This window comes from Aythya ferina, assembly GCF_964211825.1.
Source record: "Aythya ferina genome assembly, chromosome: 16".
NCBI classification, from domain to species: Eukaryota; Metazoa; Chordata; class Aves; order Anseriformes; family Anatidae; genus Aythya; species Aythya ferina.
The window spans coordinates 15,925,989-15,952,224 of record NC_140315.1 but is presented as its reverse complement, the minus strand read 5'-3'; the positions used below and the strand labels follow the sequence as shown (position 1 = coordinate 15,952,224).

At 41.8% G+C, this 26,236-nt stretch overlaps 2 protein-coding genes across 11 annotated transcripts in view; one reads left to right on the top strand and one right to left on the bottom strand.

Annotated features, from left to right (window-relative positions):
- The window catches only part of SPATA2 (spermatogenesis associated 2), a 47,210-nt gene extending 38,835 nt beyond the window's left edge, over positions 1–8,375 (top strand). For 3 of the 4 annotated variants that reach the window (XM_084537861.1, XM_084537862.1, XM_084537860.1), the window contains one exon: positions 352–8,375. In XM_084537861.1, coding sequence (XP_084393987.1) covers positions 352–924 — 573 coding nt within the window. In that variant the 3' untranslated portion in view covers positions 925–8,375. The remainder of the gene's footprint in view (positions 1–351) is intronic. The other variant, XM_084537863.1, reaches the window with a different exon arrangement.
- SLC9A8 (solute carrier family 9 member A8) overlaps positions 6,901–26,236 on the bottom strand; it is a 29,302-nt gene continuing 9,966 nt past the window's right edge. For 3 of the 7 annotated variants that reach the window (XR_014698521.1, XR_014698522.1, XR_014698523.1), the window contains 13 exons: positions 24,692–24,775; positions 23,629–23,730; positions 22,851–22,885; positions 21,648–21,791; positions 20,239–20,377; positions 18,250–18,355; positions 16,233–16,349; positions 14,582–14,664; positions 12,715–12,826; positions 12,071–12,291; positions 10,864–11,010; positions 10,229–10,378; positions 7,973–9,553 (listed from right to left, as the gene is read on the bottom strand). Coding sequence is in view for 4 of the 7 variants with exons in the window: in XM_084537867.1 (XP_084393993.1) it covers positions 9,446–9,553; positions 10,864–11,010; positions 12,071–12,291; positions 12,715–12,826; positions 14,582–14,664; positions 16,233–16,349; positions 18,250–18,355; positions 20,239–20,377; positions 21,648–21,791; positions 22,851–22,885; positions 23,629–23,730; positions 24,692–24,775 (1,398 nt within the window). In the remaining 3 variants the exon portion in view is untranslated. Of the gene's footprint in view, positions 9,554–10,228; positions 10,379–10,863; positions 11,011–12,070; positions 12,292–12,714; positions 12,827–14,581; positions 14,665–16,232; positions 16,350–18,249; positions 18,356–20,238; positions 20,378–21,647; positions 21,792–22,850; positions 22,886–23,628; positions 23,731–24,691; positions 24,776–26,236 lie in introns of all 7 variants that reach the window. The other 4 variants (XM_084537867.1, XM_084537866.1, XM_084537865.1 and 1 more) reach the window with 2 other exon arrangements.

The following is a 26,236-nucleotide window of genomic DNA, read 5'->3' as shown; positions in this document are numbered from 1 at the left end:
ACCAGAGGCTGCTGCAGTCTGGTGCTGGCCTGGTCCCAGAGGCTGTTCACAGCCAGGTGCCACGATGGGCTGAGGTTATTCCCACATTCCCAGGTGGGCCGGGGTGTGACTCGCCTGCATCAAAGGTTTACATGTTCATGCTGGGATGTGCGGGCTTGGGGCTATGCTGTCTGACATCCTGCTCTGACAAGAGCTCTGGAGAGCCAAGGAGCTTTCCCGGGGGTGCAACTGACAGCTCGGGTCCCATTGCACACAGCAGCCGTGGTCGGCCTTGGGCTGGGTTTTGGGGAGGGTCAGCACCTCGGGCATGCCACAGGAGTCTCACGGCACCTCCATCTCCTCCTCTTGCAGCTGAGCATCGCCGTGTGCTTGGGCTTCCTGGCTGCCTGGACCCCTTATGCCGTCGTCGCCCTGTGGGCAGTCTGCAGAGGTGCCGGCCAGGTGCCAGCACTCGCCTTCGTGCTGTCAGCTGTCTTTGCCAAGTCCTCGACGCTCTACAACCCGCTGGTGTATCTGCTCTTCAAGCCCAACTTCCACAAGTTCCTCTCCAAAGACATTGTGCTCCTCCAGGCCATCCGCACTGTCCTCTGCTGTGGCTGCCTGGGCACCATGCTCCAGCCCTTCCCACCTGGAGATGCCAGCACCCGCTTCTCCCTGGGCTTCAGCCACCACCATGGGGCCTGCAGGAGCTGCAGCGATGCTTTTGAATCCTTCAGCAACTACCCCAGGTGCTACAAACTGCCCCAGGGCCCTGGCCCCTCACCCATTCCCCTGGCCATCCTGGCTGATGGGGCCACTGGCCAGCCAGGGCTGAAGAGCGCGGTGCAGGTCATGGTGCTCATGACACGGAGGAGGTCAGGGCTGGGCGCTGCCAGTGTGGCAGGGGAGGTGCTGCCAGAGGGGATCATGAAGGATCTCCTCTGAGTGCTCAGAGCCCAGAGGTGCCCCAGCATCCTGGCCCCAGCTGTGCCCGAGCCCCACGTTGGAAGAAAAACCCCAAAGTGGAAAAACCCAAACGCGACATTTCTCTCATCTCTGTACCCGATGGGTCCCCAGCATGTTCCGAAGATGATGTGACACCAACCTTGCGTCCCCTTCTGGTGTGGCTCTTGTGACTTTGAGCCTAGCATTTGCACTTGCAAAATATATATATAGAACAATACCAGACCCCCAGTGCCTGAAATCGGGCCAGGGTGCAACTCCAGGCTGCAGCTTTACTGCTGTTTGCTCTCTGGACCCTGGGCCTTATTTTCTACATCCTGGTGCTCTGATGACCAAGCAGGGACTTGGTTGTCTTAAGGAACTGTGCCTGGCCCAGCAGGAGGGGGCTGGGGGACCGCAAGGTGCCCCCAGCCCCAGCTCCTGCAGCCGCAGCAGACCACGTCCCCTCCTGCCAGGGCGTGAGGAGCGCCCTCCAGCTACCTCACTCGGGGCTTGGAAATATCTTCATATACCTCTCAGAGACTGCTCTCTGCATGGGCTGGGTGACCCCACTCCCTCGGTTGCAACGCAAACCCACCACCATCTGGTTCATCTTGATGGGAGCTTGTCTTTAGGGTAAGGATTTGGGGTTCCAATAATCCCAGTGTGAATAGTACCGGCCCCAGGTGGTGCTCTCCAGGCAGGGAATGGCAAATCTGTGGCTGAGAAGCCCCTGGAGATGGGGCTGTGGTCGGAGGTGTCACTGGGAAGCCAGGGCTTCTCACACCATTGGCACCACTGGCTGGAGAATGGCAAGTTGCCAGCTTGTGACTGTAATTCAGAGAGCAGTGTGTGGGCAGTTTACCCCGAAGTGAAGAGGCAGGGCCAAAAAGGACTGAGAAGCTGTGAGAGGGCGCGATGCAAAGCCATTCATCACTGCAGGAGAATCTCCCCGTGGGCTGCCCCGAGCACGGAGCTGCTGCATGTGCCCCTGGGTTGCTAGGAGCTGGTGCTGCCTTACAGGGGCTGCAACAGGCAGCGATGGAAGGACGTGATCACGGTGATAGGCAGAATCAGCAGCAGAGGAGGGAAACTTCAGCTGCCGGGCCCAACACTGCACGCTGGGCTCACCCTCCTGCCTCCAGATACAGAAATTGCTGGTTTAGAGGTTGCTCCCTGAGCCTCACCACACCACTGCCTTTTCTCAGCAGCAATGCAGCAGCCTCCTCCATTCTGAGGGCCCAGAGAACTTCACAAAAGAGCAGCTGGCTGCCGGGATGTGCAGGTGTGCAGAGGGGTGCACTCCCGGGGCAGCAGAGGGCAGGCACCCACCACATTCAGGCTGCAAACTTGGTAGTGCTGGACCCAGCCGTTAGAAGTAGGAGTTAGGCTTTTTGGCCTTGGTGTTATGGCCAAGTCCCAGTGCAGGCCGTGCTTTCCTTAGGTAGCCCCATCTGCAGGGAGCATCTGCTGAGCACAGTGCCCTCACCTCTGGCTGTGGGCACTGATCCCAACCCAGGGCTGGTGCAAGCTCAGAGCTGTGTGCTGAGAGCGGCTTACAGCACAGCAGCAATGGGCACGAGCAGGCCTGCCCCTGCTTTCTGTGTGTGCTATCATTATGGCTCTAAATAGTGTACGGTAGCATGAGTCGTGGCACTTGCTTTTGTCCTTTGGTCGTTTCCATGTAGCCACTTTCCCTCAGCAGTTTCCCTGTTTCAGGAGTGGGCCTGTGCAAAAGAGGATCTGTGATATCTCGAGGTGTGCTCGCATCCTCCCCAGTGCTGGGAAATCCTTGCACATGTGTAACACGGGCAGGAGCCAAGGACTAACAGGAAGGCCATGCTGGGACCGACACACCAAAAAGTGTGGCTTTGCTTCCTACCTGTGCTATGCAAAAAAATCAGCCAAGCAAAAGATGTGCAATGTTTGAAAAAGCTTCAAACAAATGAAGAAATATCTGGGCAGCCAGTGAAAAGAGAGGATGAAGCTCCAGACATGTGCACACCTCCAGGAGGGAGCAACCCCATCCAGCCCCTGTGCAGAACTGGGCACCAGCACCCCCCACACCACCGCTGCCCACCTCAAGCACAGGCCACCCCGGCACGCCAGGAGCTCCTGAGCTCTCTGTGTCTCTGTTACCTATTCTTTGCATTCCTGAAATCGTGCATTTTTAAAATAAATTCACTCGTGCAAAACTTGAGTTCGACTCAATTCAGACGCCCTTATGGCTGTGCTCTGGAATAAACGGAAATTTTGCTGGTGCATCTGCCACCTGTGGGGTGGTGGTCACAGCCCACAGAGCTCTCCCTTGTGTTCCCACCAGAGGACACGAACACGAGGGGCTGCTGCCATCTCCTGGGGGCTCTCAGCCCCTGGGCACGGCTGCTATGGGGCAGCTCAGGGGGAGGCTGTGGCCCCATGGTCAGGGCTGGTGCTCAAGGCTGGGACAGGCACAGACTGAGAGCAGCAGTGGGTCCCTGCTGTGCTCAGCAGCCCCCGTCCTGCTGCCCTGTCCTTCGCCAGTTTGAAAATGCTGCAGTCTAGAAATCACCTCAAGGAGGTAGGAAAAAAAGGCTCTGTAAGTCCCCCAGGTTTGCTGTGGGAAAACCCCAGGTCACCACTTTCACCTTCAGCTTAACGTGAGAATACATAATATTGCGAGCACATGATAGCGAGTGTGTTTTAAGCTACACTCACACAAGACACTCCTACCCCTGGAGATGTCCAGGCAGTGGCACAGAATAAAATCACTGTAATTACAAGCATGCACCACAGCCAGGCCAAATGGCAGGTCCTCTTCCCCTACAGGGTTGGGGGCTGCCATCACCTGGGTGCTGCCACCTGCAGGGATGGGCTCTGGGCATAGCACAGCTGGGGCCCGTCTAGATCTAGGCTCCTGGTGGGGGGTGATGACAGCAGCACCTCTGGAGATTGAGGTAGGGACTGTTTGCTGCTGTGGTGGGGTACAGTTGGGGAGGTGGCTGCTGGTTATGGGAAATGATTTCTTAACTTTCGGGGCAGCTGCGGGCTGGTCTGTGGCCCTGGGATGGGTGGGAATTGGGAGTCTTGTTGGAGACTTAGCTCCAGAGTTGGGGGCTTTGGGGTGCAGGGGGCTGCCTTGCTGCTCGATGGGAGCCTGATGTTGGGGCAGAGCATGAGCCCTGAGCTCCACGTGCTGCTTGGTGAGGTAGAAGCTGCTGAGGCAAGTGCAGCATCTTCCTTTGCTGCCTTTCCTTGAAAGCTGTGTAAGGATGGCAGGCTCCTGCGCCGTTTCTACACCTCTCGTGGCAGAGCTGCAGCCTGCAGTGGTTCAGGTTTAAGAGGATGCCAGGGTGACAGCAAGCAGCTGGTGTGTGTCTGCAAAGCCCCCACGGTGTGGCATCACGCTGCCTTCCCACTCATCCCGGGGTATATGTGCTCCTTGAGCCAGCACCATGTCCCACCAACTTCTGCCACATACGGGCCCAACCCTGTCACTACGCAGCATCCAGCAGCCTGGCTGAGGCAGTGCAGACAGAGGAGGTGTGTGGCTTCATCCTGCCTTTGCCTCTGAAATAGCTCCTGTGGGCTGAGCCTTCAGGCTCTTGCTTCCATGTCCAGGCCCTGCCCAGGCTGGGTCCCCGGGGCCACGGCCTGCCTGGGTGTGTTCATCAGTGCTGAGGGACAGCAGGCTGGGGTTTTTGTGTAAAGGGAGCTGAGAAAAAACATTGTTCTGCTACGTCATGCCTCCGTTTGGACAGTGAGGCTTCCAAAGGAAGCTGTGGCTGGATTGTGTGAAAACCTGAACAAATCTGCCCTTTGAGTTGGGTTTCTCCTAATGCTGCTTCTGTGTGCTGGCTCTCAAGGAGAGCTTCACTTCTAGAGGAGGTGGATGGTGCCTGCTGTGCTGCCTTCAAAGCCTCTCTGACTGAAGTGACCACCAAGCTTTGCTTAAGTGCTCAGCTTATTTTTCATTTTGTCACTGACTCAAACACTGAGCCCCTAGGGATGCCCCATAGCCAGTGCCCATCAGGCAAGGCGGCCACAGACCTCGGTGAGCTGTGTGGTGTTTCCCCAAAATAGGGGATTGCTGGGTGAAAGGGCACAACACACTCAGCTCCAAGGCTGTGTGGAAAATGTATTTACCCTGATGTGCCCTCAAAACTGACGTGTCTGCTCATTTATAGCTGCTGTCAGCAGCTGCTTGGGCAGGCCCCAGCCTTCCTGACAGGCCACTGCTCCCACCTGTCCCCAGCAGCTGCTGGGTGCTCGCCTCAGGTGCCGTGTGTGTCCTGAGGGAAGGCAAACGGGGAATCTGCTGACTGCTGGGGAAAGCCAGCAGGATTCACAAGGAATGTGAAAACAAATCTCTGTTGGAAGTTTCTTCCATTGGTTCCAAAAAATGGGAGGTAGTGCATAGTTTGAGCAGTAAGAGCTGCCCTTCACTCACCGAAACTGGGAACTGTGTGCTCAAAGTGCAGCTGCTGTTGAAGTAAACCCATGCAAAGTTTCCTCCTGTGTCACTGCATCACAGTGACGTCCCTGGCTGTGGCAGGGAGCCAGGCATGAAACCAGGGCGGCTGGTGGCCCCGGGTGGAGATGTGGGGTGCCTCGGGGTGTTCTGCATTTTCAGGTGCTGTAGGAGTGCAGCAGCACAGGGGTGCTGCAGCTGCTGGCAGCGTGGTGCACTGCTGGTCTTGCACCTCCTGCTTCCTGAGACTTTTTTTGTTGTATCTCTTCTGTGACAAATTACAGCATCTTGGCCTGTGGAGGCCTCCTGTCTGGGGCAGGGGATCTCCCTCACGAACTGTGCAATTGCTTTGGAAAGGTAAAGGGTGTTTAACAAGCATAGCTTGGAGCTCAGTTCTTTTTTCTTTCCAAAGGTTAAGCTCCTTAACTGCAGATAATTACTATTGCTCCCCTCCCTTTTATGGCATCTTTTAGATTAGGCTGGAGAAACAGCCTGCAGGTGCTTTCAAGTTTAAAATAGCCACACCAAGAGACACTCATCTGCGTTAAAAATAGCATCGTCATGATTAAACCACGGCAGGGAAAGCTGGAGGTGTTGCTCACACTCGGCTGGTGACTCACTGCCAGGGCTGGGGTCTGGCACAAAGGTGGCACAGGCTGGATGTGGTGTGTAAGCCAGGCTCTTGGCGATGATGGTGCCATCTGTGACTGTCACCCAGCTGCCCAAGGACAGGTCACTGCTCAGGGGACAGGTATGGTGGGAGGTCTGCAGGGCAGCCTCGTGTTCCAGCTTGCGGCTGCTATGGACTGTGGTGATTTCTGCCTGCCTCATTGGCTTGCTGCAGCAGTGGAGTGAGACCTGGCGAAGACCTGGCCTGGAGGTGTGTGGCCTCTACAGGGGGTCGTGCCTTGTCCTGAGGGCACAGCAGCACCAGCAGATGCTCTGGGAGTATCTGGGCATAACTGCTGTCCTCATGTTGATAATAGCATCAGCAGCTAAAGCATCTAATCACAGGCTAACGCAGGACTCTGAGTTGGGCTGGAAGAGGTTGAGAAGTAACTTTTGGGAGGCTCTGGGTTCCCTCTGCACAACTTCTTAGCTGTCAGGAGAAACAGCTGCTGGGGCTATGGCCTGACACAACTTCAGGGTCTCTGTAATTAGTAACATCTGTATTTTCCTGGTCATTCTGTATTTAAGAAAGCAGAAACAGCATGCACAATTCTGCAGATGGCACCAAGTTAGGATGGGGTTGCTAGCACTTGTGGAAATAGGACTAGAGTTTCCTATTGTCCTGATAAAATAAGAAATGATCTAAAATAACTGCAAGGCAACTTAGTACGGATGAAGCAGTATGCTTTAGAGTGTGACAGTCATTTCCCGTTTTGGATTTCCTCACTTCAAAGTCAATGTATTGATGATAAATATGAAAATCAGTCACTGAAATAATGGCAAAAACTGATTGTAATAGTTCCAAAATACAGAATTTAGTGTGTATTTTGTTGAGAAAACAAAGCTGTCTTAATTCCAAGTTTTGACAAATGTAATAGTTTAATTTTTAGCATAGATACTATTAAATGAAGCCACCCAAAATTTTCTTCAACTTAATTGCTTCAAATGATTTCATTAGTTCTAGCTGTATCAATTAATTGCTTCAACTTAATGTATAAAATTACTCAGAAAATGATTCTCGCTAGATGTGAAGGTATTATCACTTCCTGCCAGCAGAGGGCAGGAAACGCTCGGTTTACCTTGATGGAAGTTAACCGAAGGGCTAATCCATCGGTGCAGACCTCATTCCTTCTACAGACGACCAATTTCAGAATAACAATAGAGATTAAATCTTATTTTGTGTATCAGCAGGAATATGGCATAACGCTGTGCTCAACATCATAGCATCTAGACCATTTAACCAGCATGCTTCTCCTGGCAATAAGAGAAGCTCCTGGAAACCTTCCAGCCAGCTTCTGGACTGGACAGGAATAAGGATCTACACAGGTCAGTCTGGTCCCACTGGCAGCACAGCCTTAACAGCTTCCCCATTCTGGCTTGAACATGTGTCTTAGCTGGTACAAGGCAAAGAAGGACAAGATAAATAATGCATCCTCACCTCTTACAAGACAAACAGCATAAACACTACAGAAAGTCTCAAAAGTCAGCAGCCTTAGTCTGTTAGCCTTGGCAGCACTGATGAATTAAACGAAATTTAGCCTAGTAAATAAACAGTCTTCTTGCACTGAATAAACATTATAATGCAGAATCTGAAGACACATTCTCACCCTTCATGGCATTGTGAAATGGGCTTGTGCACCTTACTAGGTTTCTGAATTTGAACACTTAAGACCAATGGGTAACTGAAATGTAACCAACCTGCTGTTGTCTACAGCGTGAGGGAAGTCTTCTTTAAAAAACAAGCAACAACAAAAAAACACCAACTGCAGAGTCCCCTAAAGAGAAAAACAAGCATTGACCAGAAATAAATTAATACCAGAAGCTGAGTTTGTGCCTCATTCAGACTCCGACCAGTGCACGTCTCAGTTTTGAGATTAGGCGAGAAATTCTTTGAACTAACAGGGAGAAAAAAGAAGCAAGTCATGTAATGTGTTAGTCTGAAAAACTGCTCAGCACAGGTTTAGGATTCCAAATACAATCTTGAACTCTTATTCCTCCCAGCTGGTAAGCAGTTGATTAAAAAACCCCAGTAACAAAACCAGACCCAAAATAAATCTTGCTTTGAGAAACATGTCCACTTGCATGTCAGACTTACAAGCAGAACATTTTTTACATTTCAACAATGAATATGCAAATAACTAATGGAGAGTTTGCATCAGTCATGATAGCATACTCCTGTATCTGTAATCATGGCAAACACAACAAACCCCGTCTGTTTAGATGTATGCAATTGGAGCAAATGAACTACATCATATAGAAAAAGTGAAATACTGATTAATTTGAAACAGCTAACAGGAAAAATTATGCTAACAAGACAACTTAATGGAAGCTGTTTGGTACTTCCCAACTGAGTATGATTTCATGATGTCCAATATTAAGCCTTCTATATCTGGATTTTATTTTTATAAACTCTCCTTCCCCATGTACACGTTTAGTTCCACAAACTAATGGTGTGGAAAATGCTGCTTCTGCTTCAACCAGAATTCAGAAATTTCACTGGTGAATTCTGGAGTGTTAGGGGAATTTCATGAATTTGGTAAAACAAAAGCTGCTGCCTTCTAAGACTTGAAGCCACTGTGCTAGCACAGAGAAACAACCAACTACAAACTGCAACTGGCTTTAACTAAAGAAAAAAAAATTAAAACTACAATTTCAAATGCAGTTCTGTATTATTGTATAATCCCCCATTCCTTGCAAGTCATGCCATTATCAGTACTATAATGGATTAGACACTTCAGAATAGTTAAAAACAAACAAATAAACAAACAAAAACATAGAATTGAAACCAATAAATTTTTAAATGACAAAAATACCAGTTTTAATAGGTGCTTCCTGAAGTGTGAAGCATCTGCTTTTTGTCAAGGTACTCATCTTCTCTGGTTTCATAATGTGCAAATCTTGTAAATTATAGACTTATTCCAGCCAACTTCCCTTACTAGTGCTGAAACAAATTCACAGTATAAACTGTCAAGACTCTCCATGTGAATGAGTGTGTGTATATATATACATCTATATATTCAAAAAAGTGCAACTCATCCTATTTTGCAGAGTCATACAGTGGCTTTGTACTTCACACACAAACAGCAGATTTCATAATAGGAAGAAGACCTTGCATTAAACATGACATAGTAATGTCATTATTTCATAGCAGATGTTTCTGCTTTATAAGAGGCTTTGTCGAATTTGCTATGCTATAGAATGTGAGAAGTTCCTTATTCAGTCCAATGTCTGACACTTAAGGGATTCAGTTACCTCCTAGTAATATCTAAACGCATAGAACAAGATATGCCCCAAATCGGAAAGTTCATTCTTAATTTTCCAGCTTTTTTGCAGTCAGACTCTAGATACTTAAATCCACTTCTTGAAGGTCAAATGATAAACTCATTGCACTCCTTCCCTGGTCTGCTATAGCAGCTCTTGCTCATCATCTTCAGATCCTGAGGGTCCTTGTCGTACTTCTTCATACCATTTGTTTGTGAGGGTTTTCATCTGTATGCGCCCATGATGCAAGTCCTAAGGCACAAGAAATCCAGAACACTTGTTATTGAGCTACAACACTACTTGTGTGTCTGAGAGAGCAAAAGAGAAAGCCTAGTTTAGCACATTCCTCGGGAAATAATCTGTTTGTGGTCTCAAAGTGTACAAAGCAGTCCTGTTTCCTACCAGAACACATCAAGTGTTCTATCAATTAGTAATTATATCCAGGGGTGATATTTTTGTGAGATTTTTGACCTGTTTTTCTAGACAGTCCTGCTTTGTGGATTTTAACAGTCATAGAGTCGTCTAGATAGCCTTTCTTTGAATCTTACTCCCCTCTACATGTTCCCAGGGACAGGGGAAAGCTTGTGGCTTGCTTTCGTGATTCACATACTTATTTTTCTAGCCTTTGGCTGCCATCTGGATGGCTGCCTGCCTGCGTTTTTGGCTACCAACTACAAATCAGATGCTTGCCCTAGTTTCTTGATTCATTTCTGGTTTTGCTAAAAACATACAAAAAACCCTCTGGCTTCTGCAGGGAAGTGCTGAAAGTGTTCTTTTGAAAATAAAGGTAAAAAATAAGAAAAAAATTATGTTTGAGCAGGCTAGGAAGATGGAATGGGCACACTGTACAGAAAATGTTTAATTACACAACAAAAATGCTTAATTCTATGGCAAATTGGAGGAGAAAAAGAAAAAAACGTGAATTACATGGCAAAGAAATCTCAGGTTTCTAAGGCCTGGAGTGAAAATGGCACAGTATTTACACCTCTCAGAGCAGCTCAGTGTTAAGTTAGTTGTTCAGGTCAGGTGCCACTTTGCATTTACAGATCCACAGTCTTCATCTCCCAGTGAAGAAGTCTTTAAAAAAAAAATAAAAATGAAGGCTGCAATCCTTATGCATAGTTCCAAGAGAAAAGCTGCACTCTGCAGAAAAATCACAGCTCAAGAATTCATAGGACCATTTACAGTAAAGGGCAGCAACTGTGTGTGATAGCACTTTAAAAGCTCTGCACAGGTAGCAGTAGCTTTTCCTAGAATCAGTAGTAATTCCTGATACTTTTCATGGTAATCTGCAAGCTTAAAGGCAAGTTCAATAAATCCATTCAGCTTTTTAACTTTAATTGTGGTAGCCCTCAGAGATGCTCACTTAATCCAACCAGCAATTTTACAGTGCAGCTTTTCATTACAGCTGTTCTGCATACACACAAGGAAGATACTACACGGCTCTCTTTTCCTAGTGTAGAAGTTGCATGGCTGCACTTGAGTCTTGAATGGTACAGAGTGAAATGACAACCAACTCTACCATGGAGTTTCTTTTCTTTAAGAAAACAAGAAAGACTTACTTCTTGTGTGAGTCGTCTGGTGAAGAAAGGATTCAAATACTTAGCATCAAGCCACATAAACCCTTTGAGGTCCTGGCGTTTTATGTACTGGGCTTCATATTCCTCCTCTGTGAGCTCTGATAAATGTTCAGATTCTATGGTATTTCCCTAGAAATATCACAAATTGCAATAACTTGAGAAATATCACAGTTATTTCCTCCAGCTTGCCTTACACCTCCCTACTCTGCTCTATGTCTTCTCAAAACCAATTCCCATGCTGGAACAAAATGGAAATTATCACCTCAGCCTCCCAGGACTTAGGGCTGTATGAATCTGTCCAGTTGTTGACTCCCAGAGTCACTTGGCTTCCGTTTTCATGCTGAAAGGTAAAAGGCTTCAAATATCCCATAATTTTGTACTAGTACTAGGGACAGATTTCTAGCATGTGAGCATTCCTCTTGTGAGCTGCATGATAAGTTTATATAGCAAGCAACACTTTAATGTCAATATCTTACTGAAAATAAGCCCTGTTTCAGAACATGCCATATCCCTGCACTCTTCTTATAGACATCTACTTCCACAGACAGAATAAACTAATTCTGAAGGCTGCAACCTTTCTTAAAGCCTTATGCCAAGAGAAGCTGTTCTTCAGACTCCACAGAATAATACCCTCCATGTATCCATTTGATGGTTTGGGACAAAACAGGAAAATGCTCCCAGGATACTTTATATATTCCTGTCTTTATCAGATGAGTTTTCAGCCTGGCTGTTAGTTTTCTTCAGTACTTCTGTTTAGCAAGAAACGACTTTAAAATAAACCCCAGTCGCAGAGGTGCTGTTGTTAGCACATTCTCATGGCCTTTGCTTTGACTTTTTCAAAATAATTTCCATCTGCCTTTTATGATTAATTTATGACTCATAATGCACTAGCTACTTTCTGTCTGTATATGACTCAATCTATCCTGTCTCATCTGTCTTATGCTTTAAGGTTACTTTAATTTGTATGGATCAATTTATAATTAGATTGAGTTGAGATAAATTACTTTCAGCTCTTTGTCCAGTTATTTGTGTAAACAGTAACCAAGCACTGTCTTTGGGATATTTTAAAATGATACTGCTTGGCTTTTTCATGCCATACTTCCATTTTACTTTTTAGTAAATAGTAAAATACTAGTTTTTTCTTTGAAAATTAATAAAAAATCCTCTGAATAAGGCAACAACAACAAACCATCTTCTCTGTCTTGCTAAGGTTAATGTCCTTCTTGTTCCTCTTGCGTGCTTTGGAGTCCTCAATATCAATCAGTCTGATGAGGGGCATGGTTCCTCCTCCCAGCAGCAAAATTGTGAACAGCACAATGATGATTGTTGTTGTCCCAATGAGCTGTCGCTTCTCGATTGGTTCCAAGCCCAAATGGAGGCTGAGGGCATAGGGAATTGCACCACGTAGACCTTCAGAGAGAAGAGTAAATCAATGAAGAGTGAATCAGCACCATTGTTAGTCCTTAGCACCCCGATAACTCAAGAATCCTCCACCTTTGAAAGATTTTTACAATCCTATACCACGCCCATTTGTCTATCATTTGGTTACCATCCTAAAATGAGTAAAAGGCCTTCAGGTATTGTTTTTCAGACTAAAGCAGCTAGATTTTTAGGAAAGCAGATTCTTTGCAGAAAAGTTTTAGTTGGAATCTATACTGCCCAGTCGCCTAGTACAAAGGGGGAAGAACATACCTATCGCACTTCGGTTTGAGAATGGTGCAAACATTGTTAGGTTTTCCACAGATGGAAAACCAGTTCCTCTCAGAGTAGCCCACAAAGTGAAAGAGATTAAACATTTTTTTCCAGTCCTCCATACTTCTAGCTTTCACTTACCACTAAACCACATGATAAACATCATTTTGGGGGTGATTTTATGATCACGGAAAAAGTTGAGTAGGTAGGAAAGTGGAAAAATATTCACTGCTCTACCAAATAGAACAAGTACCTGAAAAACAAAAATCAAAGCAAAAGACTGATGTGTTACAGTCACCCAGGCCCGAATTGCATTGCATTTGGCTTGTACCAGCTAAGGTGAATAAACCCTTATCACCCACAAGTCTTATAAACAGGCCATGTTGCTAAACCAGCATAAAAATATCTCTCAGCATCAGTCAATGTGGAATTTAACGTTTTAAATGTTTTTCTGCTTAACTGAAATTAAACCAGACTTGTCACTGATAGAGACCAGACACCACTTTACTTATAATAAATGAATGAAACCCAGGAGGCATTCCAGAGAGACCAAGAATTACTTTGGGTAAAAGTTTTCCTCAGTTCTGCTCCTTTAATCACTCCCTTAGCACAGCTGCTAGGAGGCTAAGATATTTCTATTGTCTCCCCATGGACCAGTTCCTCAGAGAAAAAGGCCAGGAGCCGAACAAATGGCATGTAATTCAGTTCCTCAACACTTGCCTGGGTGTGCTTATAAAATACACCAAACATCCAAGCAACATTGTGAGGGAAAAAAAAAAAAAGTACCATTGCTTTAGTGACAGACAATCAATGAATACAATGAAGACTCTAGCTCAGAAAAGCCATTTTTCACAAGAGCATTGCTTTGTAAGCTCCACCACAAACAGACCTTACAAAGGTAAATATCCTAGAATTAGTCAGTAGGATCCTTGAAGGGCTGTGCTGTTTACTTTTATGAATCACTCTAAAATTATTCAATGTGCATTATGGCTGTGAGGGCAATGCTACAGAGAAGGAAGTTTCACACCTTAGATATATGTTAGATAAGTTAGGTATGTACGTGCAATGCAGCAAGAGCAGTTCCCCATGCTGATACCATAATCCGTAACCTGTAGAGAACAATTCTCCCTTTTAGCCATGGACTAAAATGTACTAATATACATTGAAGCACGTGATGGGAAATGGATTCCTATTTTCCTCTTTTCACTCTGTCAAGAGAATGTACTTTTCATGTTTCAATTAGTTATAACAGCAAAAGATGTAGGGAAATCCCACGTGAAACATAATCCAAAGTACTAATACAAAAAACAAACAAACAAACAAAAAAACCCTACACTGAAATACAGAAAGAAAGAAAAAGAATTAAGAATGAAGTGAGAGTGAATAGACGTTAGAGAGGTTTTGAGTAAGGGCTACCTCTGAAGATGGCAAGCTCAGAGTCAAGATGTGATGTGTGGACTAAATTGGTTTAATATAAACAAGCTGCAAATACCTATGACAGAAAGGCACAAAAGCTGTAGTCCTGGAGTGACAAAATGTAGCCAAGTTTATATTAGTTTGCATGGTTGTTTCTGCAAACTGCCCACTCACACAAATTTTTTGTATGAAGCTAAAGGTACGTAACTCAAGATTGTTTTCCAGGGAAATGAATTCTGGCATAAACTGGCATTTATAATAATCTCAAAATCTTTTGAGATTTATTTTAATAAATCTAGCAGGCTTCAAAACAAGTAGGGTCCTTTTCCTTCTTATTAAAAATCCGATACACTGGGGTTCCAAAATAACAGTAAACTGGAACTGTGTACATACAACCACAGTGCTGGCAACAAAACTAATAATTTCATGCTATTAGTGAGAATTAACTTTGTGCAATATATAAAAATATAAATATATTTTTATAAAAACCTATAAAACCCAACAAATAGTCTAAAATATTGTAAGAGTTTGTTTTTCCCCACAAATACCATTAAAAAGTACCTAAACAAGTTTGAAAAAAGTACATACTTACTATGCACCAGATGACAAAGGATGTTTCAAACTTGTGAGGAAAACTAAAAATTGACAGGCCAAGAAATGCAAAAACACATGTTTCTGAAAAAGAAAAATCACGTTTGAAATAAAGAATTCTATAAAACCTTCTCTATTCCTATTACAAGTTATTACATATGGTACGTAGAATTTATATTTATTTCCTGGCCTTTGAATGCTCAAAATAAGCATGAATGCCATTATGCAAAAAAGACAGATACTCACTGTTGGCAGACTGCACTTTAGTCTGTGTGTAGCAGGCTTTTTTCAGCCGTAAATTCATAATTATTATGAGCTAGCAAAACCCTGTTATAAAAAAAATTTCTTTGTTCTAAAGACTGAGGAGGTTTTTTTACTTAAAGAATATAGGAAAAGCTGTAGAACACAAGCTTAAAGGAGTAACCACTATCAACTTCTGGAGCTTTAAATCGGATTCTCTATAAAACTGGGATGTCAGGCACAGTCTCATATAAGAGTGCTCAACATGCAATATAAAGTGTCCAATTTATAAATACTTTCAGTTCTTATAAACTGCAGGAGTTCACAACTTTCACCGTAATACTGCATTATATGATCTACCAACCATTGTGTATTCTAGTAACCTCTAGAAGTGATGTTTGGAAATCTGAAATAATACCACCAATGCACAATGACTATTTCCATCCAAACATTTCATTTCCAAAGTACCAACCTCTTAGCATTACAGAATCTCACAGTAAGGCTGTTTCCTAAGTCTACTGTTCTGGTAGATGTCCTAGCAAGGTAGCTTTCTTACCATAGAGGCTGTTACAAACAGGAAAGTTTTAAACAGACAGTAGCAATAACTGAGTTACTGCAGCATGATGCATTACTGCTCATACTTTGGGTACTGGCTACTTCCATTTGCATAGCCAAAACTTTCTATAAATGTGTAGGAAGTTACACAGTAGCTTAAATTAACTCCTTTGGTGACTTGAATGAATGCACGGTTTTTAGCATTTGTAACAGGTTAAGACAAAACCTGATGAGCTACTGGTGCTCATGTGGTTGATTTTGCAGCAATGTCACTCCCTGACCATGTTCCAAATGCATCTTTCTGCAAACAGTATGGAACATGTTCATGTGATCCCCTAAAAAACAGGGGGATATATTTGTAATACTGAATCAAGTCATTTCTTCAGAAGTTTTCCATTGATAAACCAACAGAAAGGCTACAGGACACTGCGCTGCCTGTATGACCGCTTCCAAAACCAACTTCTCAATCTGGGAAGCTATCGTTTTTGCAAGCAGCTTTTTATATCCAAAATAATTTACAGAAAAATACTGCTAAGAATCCATCTACTATGACTAAAAGTAGACCAGACGAGTCAGAGATCTCTACTTGGTTATCAATCTTGTTGCAAATCTTAGCAGGAGCCTGCAGGATGGGAGAAGGAGAAGATTTACTGTATGTTTTATCCAGGATGGCAGGAAAGGTGACTTTTGACTGCCTCCCAGCCTGCACTATTAGGAAGTCTTCTCTTAAAGGTATGTACCACTGACATATGAATAGCTAGAGGAAAATTCACATCTCTCCTACTCCCATTGGAATCACCATTTCATGCAAATTAATTTTTAAACTGTATTAGTCATATATCAAAGGTAGCACCTACCACACATGAAAGCAACAGTTCTCAGTGTCTGCTGCATTAGTATCTGTGTAACCGGGGAGAGGTTATGGTGTGTATAGTGGGACATGACGATGCCAGAGAAGAGGATTGCCATGATACCTATAAAGGAAATGCAGCAGTCAACAGAAGAATAGTTTGCATGCTGTTTGTATTTACACCCCATATTAATGCAAAAGCTTACGAAGCAATGACTGGGGTTTCCATTGCCACCGCTATTCATGCTGTTTTCATTACACTGGTCATATTAAATGCTAGGAGGTCCAATATAGGTCAGATGCAAGCTAGAATAAATCCCTGTTCTGGCATGTTTTCCCATATAAGGGAAATAATAAACTGATTCTTGACTGCTTTTCCTGCCTTTCATTCTCCTTAACCCATAGACAGATGAGATCAAGAAGTAATAAAAACAATTTGAGAGTAGTGGGGCAAGAGAACTGATTTAGCTCTCCCAGAAAAGTGTGTCCTTCTTTCCTACATGCTCATCAGCCAATCAATCACTCCACCAGAAGCAGAATGAGAACAACAGGGCATGCATGGGTGTGAATCCACTCCCGTAAGGTGTAACAAATGATAAAAATTAAGTTGTGCCTACCCACAACTTGCTATCAATCTGAGAATGAGAAAAGCTACTGAGACTTCAGAATTCAGGGCAAAAATAACTTCTGTGATAGAGCCCGATATGTAGGGCCTGTAAGGAATGCTACTGTGCAGAATGTGCCTTGTCTCCAGCATACAGGTCACTACACCAGCTACTACAGGTGGTTTCGGAAATTAACGATAGCCACTTAATTTACCATAGTAGAGTTCAATTGCCCTAATGACATGCACAGCTTGGATGGAGGTACAGCAGCTGATATCATAGGCCAGAACAGATGTCTCAGATTTCACTGTATTCTTGCATCTTTGGGATTTTGCCATCTACCTTGCTTAACAGCTCTTGGTTATTTATGGGAAAGAAGAATCTGAATCTCAACCTATTTCTCTAACTGCTCAAGACATATCACAGAAGCTGTCAGTTGTTCGCTGTTCATAGGGAGTTAGATATCTTAAAGGAAGTTTTAGAATTTCCACAGCTGCTGCAAAGACTTACACCAGAGAAAGATGTCATTTGAGATGATGGCTAGGACTGGAAAAATTTAGTAGCACACTTCAAGAACAACTGCTGTATTCTTTGTGACAAAACTGACCAAAATTGACACGACCCAGAAGAAATCAACTGCAATGTGGTGGCTTTCTATGATGGAGTTACAGCATTGGTGGATATAGGAAGAGCAACTGACATCATCTACCTCACATTCTTAACATATACACCAAGAACTTTATGAAATTAAAAATAAAACAATACCAAAGAAAAGAAACAAGCAGATTCCCTAGCTGTATGAATTAAACTAACTGTTGCATCCCTTTCCTTTGAGAAATGAGACAGGAAGCTGATTGCCTTCAAAAAACAGTTAAATCAGCAGAGGTCAGGGATGTTGGGTATCCAGGTATCCAGCAGAACTGGACCCCAGTCTTTGTACTTGATTCTGCAGAATGAAAAAGTTCATCTCCAAGCCTCTTCTCCTGGCCCTCAGCAGAACTGCTACCTGGTGTCCAGAGATACATAAAATATTCATTGGTCTCAGCTAACTTCACTGAAGGACGTGCAAAAAAAACAGCTACTGGGTAGGAGGACAGCCATTATCTGAGTTAGCTAACACAGCTAAGCTCTCCTCACAGTATGCAGCTCAAATCCAACCTCTGTGTTAGGCAGAGGTAACTGAGAGAACACCATTTGCACTGGCTAGCTAATGCTTATGAAAACCGTTATTATCTTTTCTATACATTTACAACATTTAGTAGAGAATAAGTGTTCCCATAAAGTAAGGCAAGGTCAAAAGTAAGAGCACAGGTTAAATGAGAAAACATGTAAAAGAAAAACAGGGGCCTTCTTAGACACACAAAAAAACCCTACTCAAATTTATCAGAGAAACTTGCACATACTCATTTTGCTACTCACCTGAGAGTGAGATACCTTCTGCAAGTCCATAAGGAAGGTAAGCAAAGATAATCATCATCCCAAACTCTAGGGAGGGTGTCTTCCTTAAATCAATGTGCTTTAACACGTACACACAAAAAGGTTATGGAAAAGGTAAGGTAAAAAAATCCAAAGAAAAATTTAAATTGTTACCATTCCATTACAAAACAATGATGCTGCTTAATCTTACTCACTACATGCTTACTGGATAGCTAATAAAGTCTACAAATTGTCCCATGACTCAGGTGTAGAAAGATTAATAATTTCTTACAAGGAGTGTTTTTTAAAGAACCTACCACTGGTAGAACCCGGTCAGAATGGACAGACTTAGAGGCAGAAAAGTTCTGCTACTGATGTACCTACACAATAATGACAAAAAATGCTAAATTGTTTTTATCTATCTACAAAGGCCATCTCCCTACACACTCAGTCTTTGAAATTTCTTCTCCAAAACTATTGTAAATAAGCCACAGAAAATTGTTAAATAGTAAAGGCTTTCCTAAAAACAGGGGAGTAAAGTAAAAATAAAACAAAGTAAATACAGCAAAGTAAAAATAAAACAGCCCTCAGTTCTGTTTTAACAAAAATAATGTATTTTTGTCTTAAATATTTAAGATACTTAAAAACTTACTTCACATTTGAAAGTCAAAAGTGTGGGCATTTGTCAAGGGCTGCAAATTCAGCTTTGCATCTCATGTGTGGTTCTGCAGCACAGCTGGTAAATACAAGAAGTAGATTTTGCCTCAGATTTTGTTTCGTTATTTGCCATGATAAGCATGCAAATAAACTTTTCTGGTCAGTCACTAGACTTCTAGTTATTTTAAAATGGATGTGACAGATCTGCAGTAATATTAACACTGAGGAGACATGTTCACTTATTCCTTGAATCATGTCCTTCTCTCAACTCTTAACTTACCATCTCTGGTAAAATTCAGAGGATAAAAGGCCCATGACATGGAAGTTCACATTCCTCCTGAGTCAGGAACCAGCAACAACCTTCAGTCATATTTATCTGCTGGCAAATATTAAGAAATTTCCATTGCTACGCTGAAATTTTGCATGTTTGGGGGAAATCTAACTCTGAGGCACAAATAACTGTAATAGGGCAACTAAGCAGCTTTTCTCTTGGTATCATTTAGGTATCAGTCAAAGAAACGTTAAACATCTGTCTCCCTCTTTTATTGTGATGTATGGAATAATTTAAAAGTTCGTGGAATCAGACTAATGAACCAAAAGAGGAAACATGTCAGTATTTAATCAATCTGTTCCTGTTATTTACAAACAAAATACTTAACAGTATGTCCCAGATGACATGAATAACTGTTGCATGAGCCTAGAACAAAAAAGCTACCTATGGTGAATTCAATGTTAACATTAAAGCAAGCTCTCAGCAAAGGTACCTGACTTAAACAAACATCTTTCCTTATCTCAGCAGAGAAGCTTCTGGGTTGTTTAGCAACCAATGCACGCAAATGGAAAAGGCAAAATATAACTCCACGTAAAAACAAATAGAATAGTATCTGTATTCAGCTGGATGAATACACAGGGGCAGATGAGGTGGTCTGACTCAAAAGGAGCTTTTTTTCTTTTAAATTAACTTTTATATATGTAGAAAATGAGCCATGTATTTGTAAAAACAGATCAGTATTGAAATTGAATTAATGCATTTTGAATTTGCAAAATAATTACCATATTTTATAACACTCCAGTGCACATAATATAAGCTACTATACAGCATTTCAGACATTAATTACATGTATGCTCATAAAAATTTGATGCAGCTTTTTAATATACACCCATGCATACTAATACAAAAAGAAAATAAGCATGAGAAAATCCTCAGCCAACAAAACAATCTCTGTTAAGAAACATCGCCTAAGGAATGCTGGAAAATATGGGAGAGAAAATACTATTAGAGTGCTGAAGTTCACCGATTTCCATCTGTGTATCACCAAAATTTAAAAAGGATATTAATGCAGAAATAAGGCCAGTAAGCGTGCCAAGTGCTGCAGAGCCGAAGAACATCTTAAGAAAGTATCCCAGTGCCTGTAGAAAGGTTTGCCATCCACTTACATCTGACATATTTTCTCTTGTCAAACCTTCTGCAGTGCTGGATAAATAAAAAATAATAATAAAAAAGAAACAGTTATAAATTCTAAGCCTGGATCCAAAAGAGACAGACAGCTTTTGAGAACAACAACAACAAAAGACTTGTATTTCTTTGCTGCTAGTACTTTTAAAAGGCTTTTACTGTGATATATATAACAAGAGGAATGTCAAAAGTTGTTAAATCAAGTCTTAGTGTAATCCCCAAAGGGAAACCTAATTCTGCCAAAAATCTGGAAATCCAGCATTGGTCTTCTGAAGCTTCTCAGAATGGTGTAAATAGGCTATCATAATGCCCAATATTACAAAACAATTTTCAAACTTTGAAAGGAAAACACATTTTGCTGTGGTAAAAACTCTGGGCATGAAAGAGAAAGGTCAGATCACATGATCCTCAGAGAAAAACAAATGAACAAGGACACGTCTCATCAAATATTTAGGTGTGAATGAGAGACAAGAAGGTCACTGGAGAAAAACAAAGACGTTCTTAAGAGGAAACAGAATAAATCTCTTTGAATTTCAGGAATATCTTTCATAGAATTCCATGCAAAAAGGTATGGATTCTAACTAATTTTCTATTTGACTACTCTTAGTCTTCACGGTCTTCCACAAAGGGACTGTGACTATATTAAAAAAGCTATTAGATTACAGGAAAATTACTCTAACTTCTCTATCTTCTTAGCTGATCTACTACTCGTATACGTGCACAGTGATATCTATTGATTTTAGCAATAATATGAAAATATGGCTATATATCTCTATTTTTTACTCTTTTAGCCACACTGAACTATCATGGATAAATGATAAAGATATCAGATGCTCTTGTTCCTTGTGATAGCCCCAAAATAAGTTCCTATTGCATAGATGTTAATGCATCCCCCACAGACTGAAATGTGATTCTGGGTATAAGCCAACAATACAGGAGATACAGCTGCAAAATTGTCAAGATAAATATTTTTGTGCAAGCTTGAAAGGATGCATGTTGCCAGGACCTGAAGATGGAAAGACAGATGATAAACTTGCAGACTTACATAACAACCTGGGGTCAATTTGATGAGGCGCTGAGGGAGCTGCAAAAAGACAACCATTTAATGTCTCCTGCCTATGCAGTTTATGCTCTGAATTGCTTTTAATAGTGCAAAATTCAGCATTGTACCAGAAATACATGATTTGTTCCAAAAACAGATTGAAGAATTCCTGTATATCTGAATAACCAATCAACAGAAAAAACTGTGGCTGCTGTTTCCTTACACGTATTGTTCAAATGCACTTACTTGGTCAAAACGATAGAGACTGCATCATTGAGAATGCTTTCTCCAAAAACCAACATGTTAAGTACAGGATCCACATTGAGGGCATTGAAAATGGCAATAGTAGCCACAGGGTCAACCGCAGATATTAAAGAGCCAAATGCAAAACTGGGAGAACACAAAACAAAAAAAAAGAAACCAGATAAGAAAACCAGATGAAAGAAAAATATATACCTAATCAACTTATATGAAAAACTAGTGACAGTGATGTTATTTCTTACAGTGTTTATAGAGCTAAGCTCTCTTCCCATTAATAAAAACTTGATGTGACCAAAGAGATGGTTTTGTTTTTCAAAGAGAAAAGTTGTTGTCTAGCTGGAAGAGAAGTTTGAGAAGTATGTAGCTCCCAGCTCGCAACAACAGTACTAATGTCTCACTCCAACTAAGTAAGAAAAAACAAACAATTTTACAGATACTGCCAAAACCATGTATCATATATGCATAGTGTTACCTGTTTAGGAGTACTAAAAGGCAACATCTAAATGGAACAGCTAAAAGTTCATTACTTTGGAATCCAAGAATAGACAATACAGAGGCAATGGGACTGCTCAGCTGCATAAAGTCAAACACTGGGACAAATAAGGAAGATTTTTGCTGTTCATGCATGTTTTACTTGTTATGTTTCCTGCTTGCAACTTGACTTATTTATGGATTTTAACAGAAAAGCGCTATATTTTGCCATACAATGAACTAGCAAACAAAATACAAAAATAATGCAGAAATTAACTCTGGGCTTGTGTCCTCCTAAGAACCTGATTAGATTCTTTGCCAAGTTCTTGAAAAATCTACATTACTGATACTGAAAAGCTCATTACATCTTTTAAGACACTGTTTGGATGAAGAAGCTATGCCTTTTTCATACATATTAATCATGTCAACCAATCAAAGTTTACATATTTTAACTTTAAAGGTTGTTTAAAAAAAAACCACAACAGTGTATTTCCTGGCTGGAAAAATCACTGAGCACAGGATACTATTTGGAAATAAGAGCATTGTAATAGGATTTAGAAGCATTAGATCAATTTCTTGGCGTAATACACAATATTGAATCTAAGCAATCCAAAGAGTAACCAGAAAAGCTTGCCAACTACAATGCCTTTCCCAGATACAGTGTTATCTTGACAAGTGCTCCATTTCACATACAACTCCATTTCCCCAAGAGCTTACCTGTCTGTCATGTTGAGTTTATAAATTACATCAGCCTGAAATAGGCAAAACAGAAAAGAATCACAATCAGTTGTATTTTGCTGCTATTTTTACAATTAAAGCATCAATCAAACCTTAAGCTCATTATCGGTAAAAACAAACAAACAAACAAAAAAAAACAGACCATAATAATATAAGAAGTAATAATAATAAAAAACACAGTAATAATGTTACCCAACCTAACATTACCCTGTTACAATTCTGGTCACCCCAAACCATCAGGAAAGACCAGACAAAACTGGAACTGATACAAGTAAGCAAAGTAACCAAGGCAGTCAAAGGAACAGAAATGTGAGAGGCAAAGACAAAAAGCATCAACCATTTAGCCTAACAGAACAAAGTCTCAGAGAAGACATAACCATCTACATCTATGTATTGGGTTAACTAACCTAAGAGGAAACACCAAAGCAGAGAAGTGAAAGAAAGCTGTCAACTGAAGAACAAGTAAATTTAACACCGGAAATAGGAAGATTGCTCTTCTAGAAGGCAGGTTTTGGAACAACCTTCCAGTGGGAAGATCAAGTAAGCAAAAGAAAACAAAACTCAGCTCAAGTCTTAATTGCTTTTAACATGAAGCATGTAAGGGATTATATTACATTGCCTCTGAGAAAGCATGATAGCAGAGAACCGGACTTTGTGACCCAGGAATTCAGTTTCACTATGTTTGTCTGTTCTTGAAAAACAGGCTTTCAAAGAGCAAGCAGCATAAATGTAAGTGCTTCAAAGTAGTTATTCTTACCTGGCCCAGGAAATAAATTCCTCCACCTACAATGAAAGCTGATATCGCTGTGCCAAATACAGAAAATAGCGTGATGGAGCCTATGTTCTGAAAAAAATTGCCCTGGAACACAGTAACACATTAAGTAAATCAGTGAAAATGGACAGAGGGAAAAGTCATGTTTCAGGTTTGCATCTAAATTAAATTCTGATTCACAGCTGTGTTTGAGAGATAATAAGGCTTCAATAGTTTTATTCCAGGTATCCCAGGACATATATCCACACCATCTGCCTGAGGAGCTTGCTCTCTTGAGGACAACTGCAAAACCCTGTGATATCCAGGATGGGATGTCAGTTTGGAACTATAACAAAAATCGAATCCTCAGATGAGCAATTGAATTTTCAGAATCACTTGGACATACCTGATGGAACTGTAAATGAATCCATCTGTTGTAGAAAGGGCATGTGAAAAAGACTTGTAAACAGCCCAGCTGCTAGTCCATGTCTTAGATTGTAATTTTGAATAGAAAAGTCTTCAGCAATGGCACCACTCACAGTACTTCTATCTCCCATTGCTCTCTCCCTCTTCCGCAGTACAGTTTAAACAGAAAGGCAGCACACGGGGTGGATGAGAACTGCTTCTGCCAGAACTAGCACTGTCAGAAATGTCCATGGAAACACAGCCTCTCAGGCAAACAGTGGAACTGTTTGCAATCTTTTTTGCCCTTCCACTTCTTTACATAAGGAGCGACCCCACCTTTCCCACTTCTGTTCCTACTCCTTCCAATTTTGCCTCCTTCACATCAGCCCTTGTACAGCTCCAATGAGGTAAGAAACCTCTTCAACCAAGGAAAATGACGTCTGTGCTGCACCTACTACCTTGCCAACATTCAGTTAACAATAACAAGCTACATTCCCTGCATTCTGGGTTGAAGGAGCTTATTATTTTTGCATTCTCAGTTGCCTGATGATGAATATGATGGAATTTAGTGCGATTATTCTAGATTTCACTACAATAACTGAAAGCAGAATCTATTTCAAACAAAACCTCAACATTTAAAAATGAGTGTCTGGCATTGGCTAACCTTATGCAATGAATATCCAGATTCAAATATAATAGGTGGAAGCAAAAGCAGAAAAAACATATTTGGGCGAAACATTTCTTCTTCCTGCAAAACAAAAATGAAGCATAGTTTGAAGGATATCATGATTACTGAAATAACACTGAATCTTCCCAAAGGAAATTATTAAAAAATAATAATGAAAAAATGTATCAAAAGTATCACATTTAAAAAATTTTCATTTTCATTTAAAAAGCTACATCTGATTGAAAATCTATAACATTTTAATGTGTTTCAACTGAGGAGAAAGAAAGTCTTTCTTTAAGAAAATAACTGCCAAGAAATACTAAGCTTCAAGCTAGGATTAAAATCCACTACTCAGATCAAGATTTTTACTTTAGTAATATAAACCCTGTTTAAAACTGGCAATTCAATTCACTGATCTAATTTGAATAAACTGTTGGATCCTATTAAACAAAATCACAATTTAAATATTACATTAATTATTATTGCAGGAATAACGAAGAGTTCATTGCTTTGATTATGTGGATAAACTGCAGGAGGCAAAATCCTTGCTTCACTGTAGAATTCACCTCTTGGAGACACTTCTGCCAGGATTCTCCCTCCCTGGCAAAGTCTCTGTAGGTCCACACAGAAACACGTAAGATCTCATGGCATCACACATTGATTCAGGTTGGAAGGGACCTCTGGAGGTCTCTGATCCAACCCCCTACTTCAAGCAAGGCCAACTCAGAGCAACTTAGTTTGCCTCAGGCTTTATCCAGCCATGTGTTGAGTATTGCTGTGGATGGAGATTCCCACAACCTCTCTAGTCACACGTGTTTGGTTATTATCTCTGTTAACATTTACTTCCTTGTATAAAGTAAATCACGGAGTTCCAGGACAAGGACATCCTTCTGCACAGCAGCTTTGCTTACATTTTCTGCTGGAAGTAAAGCTCAAATCACATTTCCATTGTCTCAGTGCGAGAAATCCTGCTGCTTCAAGCACACTGTTGTTGGCAGTCTTTCCCTAAGAAGCTCTGGAGTACCAAGAAATGTGCCATGCTGAATGGATTGCTCTGTGAAGTGTTTGTTCTCAACCTCATAATATGTTACAGGTTTAAGTATATGCAAATAAATTAAGTAAATAAGGTAATTTTTAGCACAGCTATTCTGGAGAAGTGCTGCTTTCTTCCTCTGTGAAACCTACATTAACATCCACAGGTAAAACATCTAACTTTACAGTGTATCAACACACTTTTTTTTTTTTAAGAAAACACCTACAGAATTAACTCCTAAAAGAAGAAAAGGACTAAATCTAGCCAATAACTATGTAAGACAAATAATTGAATTGCTATACTTTTAACTGTAACTGGTCCCACACTGCAAGATGCATAGGAACCTCTTTTGGAGGAAAAATATTGTGAAGAAAATGAATAGCAGGATCATGACTCTGAATATTTGGTTGCATTATTATTTAAAAAAAAAATAAAATACTTGGCATAGAGTATAAAATACTAAATTTTTGGAAATTACCTCTAAAGAAACCCATATTACTAAGTCTTAT